This window comes from Crocodylus siamensis, chromosome 1 (assembly GCF_052110815.1).
Source record: "Crocodylus siamensis isolate JL-2025a chromosome 1, ASM5211081v1, whole genome shotgun sequence".
Lineage (NCBI taxonomy): Eukaryota > Metazoa > Chordata > Crocodylia > Crocodylidae > Crocodylus > Crocodylus siamensis.
Window position 1 is genome coordinate 339,758,690 of NC_143395.1, and position 12,858 is coordinate 339,771,547.

The window sequence follows — 12,858 nt, forward strand, 5'->3', positions numbered from 1 at the left end:
ACTTATGGAGGAGTGCCTTGAGGTTGAGTATCACTGATACAGAGACCAGTCCTTTGGTTAAAGAAAGATGTATTTGGTGTCACCTTTTTAACAATACATCTCATCACTGGTATGACTTCCTCTGTCAGGGGAATGCAGTATGTTATATATTTTCTGAAACGTGTACATCATCAACAATCACTTGATTCATCAACAGTCCCTTGATGCAAGGGTTATCTCTACCACAGCTTATAGATGGGTTTTGAAGGTGACATAAAAGCCTAATGCTTGAACCACAGATCCCTCCACAGAAGCTGCAGGTCTTTTCAATTGGGAGAGTAAGCTGCAGCCCAGGATTCCTTTCCTTTTTCTTTCATCTGCTCTCTCTTCTCTGCGTTGAGGGCAAGATGCTTTATCTCAAAAAGGGGTTCTGCCTTGTTGAGGCTGTGGCATCATTAGGGTCACTTGGCAGCCAGTTTGTCCTAGCTCTTGATGTCAGTATCCATTTTCTTGAGGTATGCCTTCAAAGTATCCTTGTAGTGTTTCCTCTGGCCATTGCAAAATCTCAGGCCATTACTAAACTGGGAGTAGAGCTCTTGTTTTGGGAGTCAGTTATTTGCACGCAGTGTCCAGTCCAGTGAAGTTGATGCTTGAGGATCATTGACTTAATGCTGGTAACGCTGGCTTCAACAAGGATGTTGGCACTTGTGTGGCAACTTCCCATTTGATGTGGAGGATTTGCCAGAGGCATTGCTAGTGATAGTGGTTGGCAGTCATCTGGTTACATTTTACAGTCGTAGAAGAAAATGGTGATGACAACTGCATTGTAGACCTGGATCTTGGTGTCTTTCCGGAAATCACGATGAATAAAGATGTGCTGAAGCAGTTTCCCAAAGGAGGTACTTGTGCACCAGATCCTGTGCTGGACCTCTTCATCAATGTTCACTCTCTGAGTGAGGTGGCTATTGAGGTAGGAGAAGAACTTGACTATCTCTAGTGTCTTTCTCTTGATGGTAATTTGGGGAGGGTGGTCACAGTCATGGTCCAGGGTAGGCTGATAAGGGTATTTTGGTTGTCTTGATGTTGAGAGAGAGGCCCAAAGTTCGGTAGGTTTCTTCAGAGAGATCAGGTGCTGTTTGGAGGTTTTCCTCAGTACATGTAAGGATGGCCTTCAGTATGTACAAGGTCAAGGATGGTTGTTTTGAGTACTTTGGTGTTTGAGCAAGATGTCCCAGATTGAAGATCCCTCCATCAATTTGGTATTCAGTGTCTATTCCCCAAGGAAGGCGGTCCTTAATGAGAACCAGGACGACTACCAGAAAAATGAAGAACAGAGTTGAGGTGATGATGCATCCTTGCTTGACCCCAGTTCAGAAGACAAGTAGATCCATCTCTGATCCACTACAAATAATGTTGGCAGCCTCAGGACCTTGATGTACTTTTTAGGACATCCAAATCTGACCAGTATTTTCCACAAGGCTTTGCAATTGATGGAACCAAAGGCCCTAGTAAGATCAATGAAGGCCACATACAGAGCCTGGTGTTGTTCCCACTGCTTTTCTTGAACCTGGTGGGCAACAAAGATTGTGTCATTTGCCCCAAGGGATCATCTGAAACCATACTGAGGTTCCACCAGGACTGCCTCAGCAAGAGGTAGAAGGTGGTTCTAGAGGATGTGGGCAAGGATTTTCCCTCTTGTGGAAAGGAGAATGTTACCTCTGTAGTTCCTACATGCAGGCTTGTCTCCTTTCTTGAACATGATTAGGATGTTCACACTCTTCAAGTCCCCAGGGACCTCTTTGTTGCTCCAGATTTGGAATAAATTCATGCAGTCTCAGTACCATTTCCTTGCCACCAGCTTGGCAGATTTCAGCAGGTGCACCATCCAGTCCAGTGACTTCATTCTTGGGTTTTCTTGATGGCACACTAGTCTTCAAAGATAGGAGGGTTGGTGAGGGATCCCTTTTGAGGGTATTGGGGGATGGACTCAGAGGTGGTACCATCACAATTTGACTCACAGTTCAGGAGTGCCTCAAAGTAGTCTTACGATCAGGGATCCTGGTTTTCTCTCATTAAAAAAAAATCCCCCCAAAAAGTAACACACAAACTGTCTGTCTGTCTGTCTGTCTGTCTGTCTGTCTGTCTGTCTGTCTGTCTGTCTGTCTGTCTGTCTGTCTGTCTGGTCATGGATTTGGGGTTACATTTTTAAACAGAAATTAAGGATTTTTTTTTTTTAAATGGAGAAAACCAGGATCCCTGCTTACCATTTAGCCTGGATAGATTCATAGTCTTTGAAGAATGCTGAGCCATCCTATGATGGCAGGGAAGTATGACTGTGGGGTGTGGGGCCATAGATGGTTTTGTTGCCTGTAAAAAGCTATGTGTGCCATTTTTGTCAGCATAGAGCTGGATCTCCTTGGATTTATCATGTCACCAGTGATTTTTGACTTTCTGAATCCTCCTTTTGAGTTTTGGCTTTGAGGATATGATGTATCTTCTTTTTCTGCTGAGATGAGGTGTCACCTTGCCAAGTAGAATGAGCCCTTCTTTTCCAGTGGAGGAGAGCTTGGATCACAGTGTCACTCATTGAATCAGTCTTGGTGTTAGCAGGTGGGGTAGCCAATGGATTTAGCACAGGCCACATGGATGGCAGTTTTAAACCCCTTCCAGAGTTCCTCAGTGTTGCCTTAATTTGTGCCAGAGCATAGACCTTTTCATAGAGACACAATCAGAGATCCTTGAAGACCTGCTGGTAGAGATGCACCAATTTCCAATAACATCAGTTTTCCATATAATTATGCCAATCCAATATGGGACCAATGTACTGGTGCACATATGAGGGACATGTCAGATCAGATTGTCTAATCCCTTGTATTTGTAAAGCAATTGAAAAGGGCCTCAATTATATGCTGAAGTTCCTTTTGCACTCCACAGCCACAAAGTGTCAAATAACAAAAACAAATGAGAAACCCTATAGCATCATTTCTTAACCTGTGGGTTGTCACCCAAAAGCGGGTCTCAAGAATATATGAAAGGGTCATGAACAAACTTTAAAAATGGATCAGCACTGGGCAGGGACTGGCCACTGGTGTTTATAAATGGGTCTTGGTACAAAAATGGTTGAGAACCACTACCATACAGCATGTTACAGGAAAAGAGGAACCACCACAATGCCAAAGAATTACTTTGCATCGTTTGCATCCATATTTATCTAGAAAGCAGACCACAGCCTAATGTACAGAGGATGACAAATATAATCCTGCAGTCCTTGCCAATCTGGCCAGGAGGAAGATTCCTCCCTAGCCCCAAATCTGCAAGAGCATAATCCACTAATTGCACAGCTGACAGGTTTCCTTAGTATCAGTAGCCACAGAAGTACACCAGAGTACATCTGTCTGTATCAGTGCTAATGCTTACTGCTTCAAAGGAAGGCAAGCTCTCTCCTTCCCTGAAACCAAATACTATCTTTGGGTTGAGGGGGAAGAGGAGGGGAGGGGAGTTTTTTCCTGGCCCTTATTGTTAATCAGAATAAGCATTGGATTGATGCTGAGATGAGGTATGTCTGTCAAAAAGGTTGGCCAGCACTAAGTCCATCCTTGTCCCAACCACACTTCCACACTCACCACCCCCTCTCTTTCTCCTCCCCGCCCCCAGAGATGAAGTCCTTGTGTGCCCAAATGTAGGCAGTGGGCCTTGAGCCTCCAGCTGTGACTACATGGGCCAGAGCAGAGATGAGATATTGCTGCAACAGGAGGCGTGTCTGTCAAGAGCCAGGCTAATCTTTTCTATCTCTGCAACTGATTTAGTTTTATATGGCAAACAGGGATCAGCTTTAGGGCTAGGGAAGAGCACCTGGTTCTGCAGTGACACCTAACACCTTCAGCAGTGTCCTGGCCCTGCTTTGTTCCACTCCTTACCTCCATTCTGGCACTTCCCTTTACTGAGCACCTGGGGTTTGTGTCACATAGCAGCTGTCCATGCCACGTAGGTAGCAGGTTGGCCACCCGGATATAAGATGACAAGGAAAGGAAATTGAATCCAGAAACTTATCACTGTTACCTAGCTTAACCTTTCTTACTTGTTCACAAGTTCTTGGAAAAAAATCAGCTTATTTTTTCAGGGGTGTTTAAATATTAAATATGTCATTATTTAGACATATTAGAGTAATGTCTCTAGCTTTTTCTCTTCTACAGTAATTACAGCTGAGTAGTAATTTGCTTTTTATTATTTCTGTCTGGACTGCCATGATCTTTAGATTATCTCATGCCAAGTTAGAGAAATTAATACTGTTGTGTGATTGCTTATAGACGAACATGAGAAAGTCCCAATAACAGGTCTTCTGTTAAAATGTGTTGGTCTTGTTTTAAAGATCATTGAAGTTGGACTATGTGAAGTTTTTGAGCTGATCAAGGAGACGAGATTTTCTCATCCATCACTGTGTCTCAGGAGTCTACAAGCCCTACTTAATGTGCTCCAAGGCCAGCAACCAGAAGGCCTCCAGTCAGAGCCTCCTGAAGTTCTAGGTAATATTTCATATTTTTCTTGATTTTAAATTTTTCATACATGGATGATGTTTAGGAACCATTAAAAAGAGGACATCTGTTTGTTTTGGGACTTCAACTTACCTAAAAATGGGTCACGCTTATCTTAGTAGAATAGAAGCTGTTTTAGTGTAGAGGGACAGGAATTTGTATAACAGTGGGTTTATTGATTGTTGGTATGTGTTGAAGTAGAAATCAGATAGGCTAGTCATTTTGGGGTTTTAATAATTGTGAAGAAGATTGGTGTCGAAATCATGCGGTACTATAGCAAATTGTCCCACACCACCACTGTGTTTTCTTTATCATTTAGATATTTCCCAATAGTATAAAAGTTGAATAATATTCAAGGATTCTTACTTTTGTTGTTATCCCTACCTGAGTAATACTGTTGTTCATTCAGAAACACAATTCTGGGTAATATCAATCCTTTTTGTGTCTGTCTTTGTCTGTTATCAAAACTTTCATCATGAACAATTGATTTCTGTACATAATGCAGAAAAAACCCTCCATTTCTTGTCATGTCAGGGCTGTCTAACTTCTTAAGCAGCTGTAGGTTACATTTGTGGGGGGCTGCCCTAGCACTGGGTACCCCCACTCTGTCGTTTTTCCCCTCTCCCAGCACTGCTTGCTGTCCTGCCCTGCACTGTCCTGCCCTTTGGGGCAGTGAAGGGGAGGCCAGAGGGAGATGAAGTTTGGAGACCACAGCTGCTGCTCCATCTGGAGCAATGGGGGGGAGCCAGGGCCCAGGTAGGAGCCTGGGAGCCACAGTTTTTAACCTGCCAGTTGAACAGTTCTGACCTAAGCAATCTCCCTTGGTAAATTTATTACTTAATCTTACAATTAGTGAATGATATTACAAGTGCAAATCAGGTAGAAAGTTGTTATTGGCAAAGAAATTTGCTTTCTTGAAAAAATATACATAAAGGTATGTGATAGAAGCAGACTATAAAAAATATAATTTTGATATGGATGTCTTGGGCATCTTCCCAGGAATTGGGAATTTAAGGCATCACCAAAACCAGTGTAACTTGCTTAGGGCTTTAAGACCATGCATGTAGTTCATCCTCTAGTTAAATGGTACAGAGTAGCATGAGTTCTTACAATGTAGTCTAGCACAATTTAGGGTATGCTTGTAAAAATCTGGGGTCAGGATGGCGGGAACCTAAAAACCAAAAGGGTCAAAGTAAAGGTTAGGTGTGGTTCTCTTGTGGGGTGTCTGTTAAAGCTTTAGCCTTATGCAGCCATATAGCCTCCCTTTAGTTAATTAGAATATACATTTTAACACAGTACAGTTTTTATGGGTTTTACTTCATTTCCTTCTTCGGCAATCCCTCGCAGTCAAGGATGATTGTCTTCCATGATCGTCTTACCTGCATCAGAAAATGGCTGATGAGGCCTATCCAGGATCAACAGACTCTACTCCAGCTTGGACATGTGCTTCTGTGGGCTGGATAGCACTGGATTCTTGATTTGATCCATGTCATACTGTTTCTGTCACTCCTGCTTTTCTATCTCCTGTTGTTGTCATGACGTTTCCAAGTACTGAGATCCCTGCAGCAGACTCTTCCTCCATTTGGGTTGGTACTAAGCGATAGTCTCCTATGAGTTGACATCAATGTTGCATTTTTTTTCAAGTTGGCCTTGAGGACATTCCTGGGGTGCTTTCTCCACCCTCCTCCTTAGAATACACCTTGACTGAGTTGGGAGAATAAAACCTACTTCAGGAGTCTGGAGTTGGACATCTGGATGACATGGCTGGATAAACAAAGTTGATAGTGGATGATCACTGTCTCAGTACTCATAGTGTTTGCTTGTAGGAGGATGGTAACATTGGTGCTTTGCTCTTCCCACTGTATTAAGAGGATCTTCTGCAGGTAGTGTTGATGGTACTTCTCCAACAACTTTAGATGTCTTAGCTTGATAGAGCAAGATGGGGATTATGGCTGTTTGATAAAACATGAGCTTGGTTTCAGATCTGATGTTGCAATCTTTGAACGCCTATTTCTTCCAAAGGCTGCCCTTGCACATTTGAGACAATCTATGGATATAGATATAGATATATGGATCTTTGTATTAGTGGTGTTTCATTTTAATCATGGAAAAATGTGGATTTTTGGTTACTTTTTTTAAACTTAAAATTGGGCATTTTTTTTTAAATCAGAAAAAAAACAGGATCCCTGGTGAGGACGTTGACAATTGCCAGAAGATCTACTTCAAAGTGAGCACACATAGTACAGCATCATCGGTGTACTGGAGATCAGTGATTAAGGTTGGGGTGGTCTTGGTTTTGGCTTGGAGTTGGATGAGGTTAAACAACTTACCATCCATTTGGTAGTTTATCTCCACTCCAGCTGGAAGCTTGTTGGTGGTCAGATGTAGCATCGTGGCAAGGAATATTGAGAAGAGTGTTGGAGTGGTGACGCAGCCTTGCTTAACTCCCATTTTAGCCTCAAACGGATTTGTGATAGATCTACTACTAAGAACAACCACTCACATGTTGTCGTGGAGCGTGCAGAGGATGGTGACAAATTTCGGTGGGCATCTATACCTCAGAAGGATCCTCTTCAACACTGCTTGCCTGACAAAGTCCAAAGCTTTTGTGAGGTCGAAGGCCACGTAGGGAGGCGTATGTTGTTGCTGACATTTCTCCTGCAGCTGGTGAGCTGTAAAGATCGTGTCAGTTGTGCCCCTTGGTGGCTTAAACCCACACTGATATTCTGGGAGGAGCTCTTCAGCAAGTGGAAGGAGATGGTTCAGGAGGATTCTTGCAATGTTTCCTGTGGTGGACAATGAGGTGATCCCTCTGTAGTTTCCACAGTCATACTTGTCTCCTTTCTTGAAGATTGTCACAGTCATGGTGTTCCTGAGGTCATCTGGGATTTCCTCATCATTCCATATCCTGAAGATAAGGGCATGAAGCTGTGATGTGAGCTCTTCTGCCTTCTGCTTGAAGATTTCTGTGGGAATGCCATCTGCTCCAGATGTCTTGTTGTTCTTCATCTGCTTGGTGGCTTGCCTCGTCTCATCTAGGATTGGAGGAATTCTGAGATCATCTCTGATTGGGTGTTACGGGATGGAGTTGAGAACACTCTCATCAACAACAAAGTTTTGATTGAAAAGATCTTCAACATGCTCCTTCCAATGGGCATTGATAGCTCCCCTTTGGTTGATCAGGTCTCCTCCATCCTTGGGTCCCTGAGTGCTCGGACCATAGATGGCTTTGGTAGCACTGAAGAATCCGTGCATATTGTGGGTATCAGCCAGATGTTGAATCTCCTTGGCCTTGTCTTCCTGCCATTTGTTCTTCATATTATGGGTCCTCTTTTGGACCTCTGCCTTGGCTTGTTGGAGATTCAGTTTCTTTTGGTTGGAACTGATGCTATTCTTCCAAGCACAAAAGGCCTTGCGTTTGCAGTTGATCAGCTCTTGGATCTCCTCCTGGTCATTCTCATCAAACCAGTCTTGATGTTTGCTGCTAGAGAATCCAAGTGTCTCTTCACAGGTGCTGATGATAGCGGCCTTGAAGGCACCCCACACGCTGCTGACATTCTTTCGTTGGTGATTGGAATTCATCAGTCTTTTGTTGCTGCACTGGTGGAAGAGGTGTCGTGTGCTTGGGTCACCGAGTGAATGTGTCTGCAATCAGTCCAGCAGTCATTAACTCCTTTAGCATAGCTTGGGTGATATGGACATCTTTGGGATCCTCAGCACAGACAGTGACATAGGTGCCAGTGCTTAGATCCTGGGTATTGCCGTGATATCTTATATTTGCTTTTTCTGGTGGAACAGGGTATTGGTGATGGTGAGTAAACGTTCTGTGCATTTGGTCAAGAGGAGGATGCCATTGGAGTTGACTTTTCCTACTCCTTTGATGGTTCTGTTCCAGAGGTTAAAATCCCTTCGGACTCTGGTATTAAAATCACTAAGAAGAATAAGTCTGTCTTCTGTCCAGAATGTCAGAAAAGACTTGGTCAAGGTTGGTATAGAATTCCTGCTTGGTTTCATTGGCAGTGTCAAGAGTTGGGGCATACACACTGATGCCAGTGGCGTATTGGCTCCCCACCAGTTTAAGAAGGAGATTCGTGAGGTGCTCATTAATTCTGATAGGGAACCCATTGTGTTGGTTTATGAGTTTGTTGTTAATGGCAAAATCAACTCTGTGAAGTTGGCATTCTCTTTCCTGTTTGCCCTGTTCTTTCTTGTTCTTTCAGCTGCCCATCTCCAGCTTGCTGGGTCTTGCTCAGTGCAACTACATTGATGTGTTGTCTGAGTTCTCAGGCCATGATTGCAGTGCGGCACTCTGGGCATTTGTGTTAGAGTTGTCCATGAGGGTCCTGATGTCCCAGGTCCCAAAAATAGTGGTGTGTCTTCTCCAGTATTTTCAGCTGCAGTAAAGGTTATCCTGCTGGATGTGGTTATCCAGTCGGGAAGAATTGTAGAATATTGTATTAGACAGGCTATGTTTAAAGGTACCTTTTCTAGCTCCCTCCCCATCTGGGATGAGGAGACAGTTGCAGCAGTCAAATTGCATTCCTGTCTCATCAAAGTGCTAGACGACCTTCTTGTAACTGCCACCTTCACGCCAGTTCATGACTAGCAGGTTCCAGACCTTACCATCCTGCTCCTGTTGCCATTAGCTGGTTGCCAAAGGGCTTGAGAAATTTGTTGGAAAAATTGTTTTCATGGAAGATGCTTGACTGTGACTACTTTTGTTGTGGAGAAGCTACTTCCACATGGCTCTTGACAGAGTGGGCCCTTGATCCAATGGCAAGGAGACCGAGACAACTGGGGGTCTCGTTCTGCTGCAGCTGTCATCTGCTTTCAGCTACGGAGATTCTAACCTCTTCCACCTGCTCTACCATTGAGGGCTTGTAGATACATGGTTGGGGGCTGGGCAGGCTTATTGTAGTGGTGACCTGTACTCGCTATGTCACAGCACTGGCAAAGTATATATGTGGCTTTTCAGGAGGGCAAGCATTGTCATCTGCTGTCCTCACCACATCCTGGTGGTGCTGCCGCTGCTTGATCTGTGGCTGCTTATTCATCAGTTACCCGTGCTTATTTCACAGCTAACCATCCCTGAATGTCATTCCACTGTCTGCCACCTATGGACACTGGGTAGTAGCACAACTCTGCCCCTCAGTTACTTCATATAGTAAGTTAAATCAGTGTCATGACTGGTGAAGTCAGGGGCTGTGAGTTTGTAGTAAGGGGCACCAGCAGGCCTGGGGTGGGGTGGGGTGTGGGTCTGGAGTGAGGGGCAGGGCTGAGGGGCTGTGGCTTGGGAGTGAGGGACACCAGCGTATCTGGGCTGTTCAGTGCCAGAAATCAGCAGGAGAGAGAGCCAACAACCCCCCCCCCTCCAAAATCGGCAACCCCCTCCCCAAAATACCAAAGTATATTGGTATGAAATTTATTTTATTATAACTTTTGAGGCACTGGTAGGCTTCCAAATTGCTTTAAAATGGCAAATATATCAATAAAACATTGTGATAAACTGACACCTATATATATGTAGTGGGAGTTCATTTTAAGTGTAGAAAAACCTATATTTGGTGGGGTTTAATTGAAAAATGTGGGATTTTTAACACAGAATATACCAGGATCCCCGGACAGCAGAATGCTTGGTCATCCTCCTGACACTTTTATGTCCCTGTCTGACGGGGCCTAGGGACCCTGAATTCTGCAGCAGGCTTTACCCTCCCCCCAGAAACTTTCGGTAACCAAGCAGAATGGATGTTGCAGTCCACAGGCCGTATCTTTGACACCCCTCACTTAAACCATCGTTTATGCTTATGGTCTCCCAGGACCACAGGAGATTAGTTGTTCCAGCATTCCCTGCAAATGCTCTACAGCTGAGACAGTGCCTAGTTAGCCAGGAGATCAGATTTGAATTTATCTATTAAGAGGATTTAAACAAATAAAATTTCAGTTACTAGAGGAAAAATATATTCCATCAAAGAAGCTTATAAATATAAGCTATACCCTCTTGGAAAAAATCTCTGCGCCATAATTTGAGAGCATTATCTATTGCAGAGATCGAAAAATCTAGAAATTGGGTTGTAGCTGTGTGTTCATCTACATTCAGACTATCAAGACACTGCAAGGAAGATGAGCAAATCCTGGCATACTGGCTTTTATATAAGTATGCTCCATGCTGTGATACTTGAAATCTTACAGAAATCAGACTACTTTTGTACTCTATTAGGAGCCTTTCCTGTTAGTTCCATTACTATGAAAACCCCATTTTCCCAGTTCTGTGTCTAGATGTATTGGCAAATCAAAATATTGATCACTTTTTTGGTATTCATGCTCATATTTAAGTAGTGTGTTTGGGGTTTTTTCTGAGAAAGGGGTGACAACACTGTTGTCAAAATTTGTTGAAATAACCGATTGGTATTTTTAAAGGGGAGAAAATCTGCAAGTCATAATTTTCTTTCTAGGATATAATCATGAAGCATTTCTAGGTTATTCTGACTAGGTTCAAGTATTTACATTTTCTTGATGTAGTATTTTGAGACTAGAATAGAAATGCTGTTAAGAAAATACACTTGTTGGTCTCAGTTCGATGCCCTGCTCTTGTTCTGGTCTCTGTGGTCTATTCTTCTTGGTTTAATGGTTGCAAGATTTTCTGGAGTTTTTTATTGCTCAGCCATTGACCAGCTTGTAGGTGATGTAGCACAACAGTTATAATCATTGACAAAAAGGAATCTGAACATATTCTCTTTACTTTCATTTTGTTATTGTGTAGCTGGTGAGAAAATTGGAAGATGTAAAATAAAGATAAACAATTCAAAATTCACAGAGGATTAATATCATGATGTGTTTTTGGAAATTATATGTTTTAGTTTCTTTAGTGGTTGGAAAAGTGTTTGATATGATTTGGTGACATGTTTCTCTAATTTATTTTATCCTCAGAGTCTCTCTTCCAGCTTCTTTTGGAAATAACTATCCGTAGTACTGGAATGAATGACAGCACAGGGCAGTCCTTGACAGCACTTTCCTGCGCTTGCCTCTTCAGTTTGGTAGCTGCATGGGGAGAGACAGGAAGAACACTGCAGGCAATCTCTGCTATCCTGACCAATAATGGCAGCCATGCTTGTCAAACTATTCAGGTATCATATCTGGAATTTTGTTTATATCATGTATAAATTCTAAAAACATTCTGGTATGGTAATTTAAATATACTGGCTTCATTCTTTGGTTCATATTATTTTTTAATTAGAAGGGAAAACATCCATTGTGGACTGCTATGAATATTAAAGTCAGTCAGGGTTTTCAGGAAGCAATTCAGGTATCTTTGCTCCATTATCATTAGTTTGTTACAAGTTGGAACTTAAAGGAAGAGTTGCATTTTTTTGGTAAACAGCTTTTTTCAGCAGAACTAATTTTAAAGCTTTAATTTTCACTTTTGTAACCTCTGTATGTTTCTCAGGTTGTAATGTTTTACATAATTTCATCACAGTTCCTTTACCATTTAGGTGCCAACCATCTTAAACTCTCTTCAGAGGAGTGTACAAGCAGTTCTGGTGGGCAAAATCCAAATCCAGGACTGGTTTGGTAATGGGATAAAGAAAGCAGCCCTGATGCACAAATGGCCACTAAAAGAAATATGTGTTGATGAAGATGACCAATGTCTGCTGCAGAGTGATGGTTTCTTTCTGTATCTTTTATGCAAAGATGGACTTTACAAAATCGGCTCTGGATATAGTGGGACAGTGAGGGTAATGTGACTTCTGAAATCTCATGATAACAATTTAAATTAAAATTTCAGTTACATTTTTATGAGACCTTGGCTTTTGGATTCTCTCAGTAGTACTGGTAAACAATTTTTAAAAATTGATTATAAAAGGCTCACAATGTCTGTTGACCAGCTTTTCATTTTTTTCTATTAGTTTCTCACATCTCATCAGGGTCAAAAACATTGTATCTAGATAATAAGTGGTTAACTATATAAAACTGTCATTTTGACAATTGTCAAACTAATTTTCTTGTTACCTTACAGGGTCATATATACAATTCTACATCTCGCATCAAAAACAGAAAAGAGAAAAAATCTTGGTTAGGGTATGCTCAGGTAGGCAAATAACTAAAACAAAAAAAGTAAAACAAAGTAATATTTGTTTAAACAAGACATTTTAGGACAGATGTATTACAGTAGTATTACATTTACTTTTAGTTTTACAGTAAATCTCAATTCCAGCACCATTTTAGAAATCATAGTAGTTGGAGGAATTCTTCTGTTGGCAGACAGAAAGGGACAAAACTGGTTTGCTTATGCTAGAATATATTATAATATTATTCTAAAATGTAATTGATGCTTTTATTTTAAAATGGT

The 12,858-nt window shown here is 42.1% G+C and overlaps 1 protein-coding gene across 18 annotated transcripts in view; it reads left to right on the top strand.

Moving 5' to 3' along the window:
• MYCBP2 (MYC binding protein 2) overlaps positions 1 to 12,858 on the top strand; it is a 298,411-nt gene that overhangs the window by 48,140 nt on the left and 237,413 nt on the right. For all 18 annotated transcript variants that reach the window (XM_090023921.1, XM_090023940.1, XM_090023966.1 and 15 more), the window contains exons 4-7: positions 4,349 to 4,502; positions 11,439 to 11,635; positions 12,002 to 12,244; positions 12,526 to 12,597. In XM_090023921.1, coding sequence (XP_089880047.1) covers positions 4,349 to 4,502; positions 11,439 to 11,635; positions 12,002 to 12,244; positions 12,526 to 12,597 — 666 coding nt within the window. The remainder of the gene's footprint in view (positions 1 to 4,348; positions 4,503 to 11,438; positions 11,636 to 12,001; positions 12,245 to 12,525; positions 12,598 to 12,858) is intronic.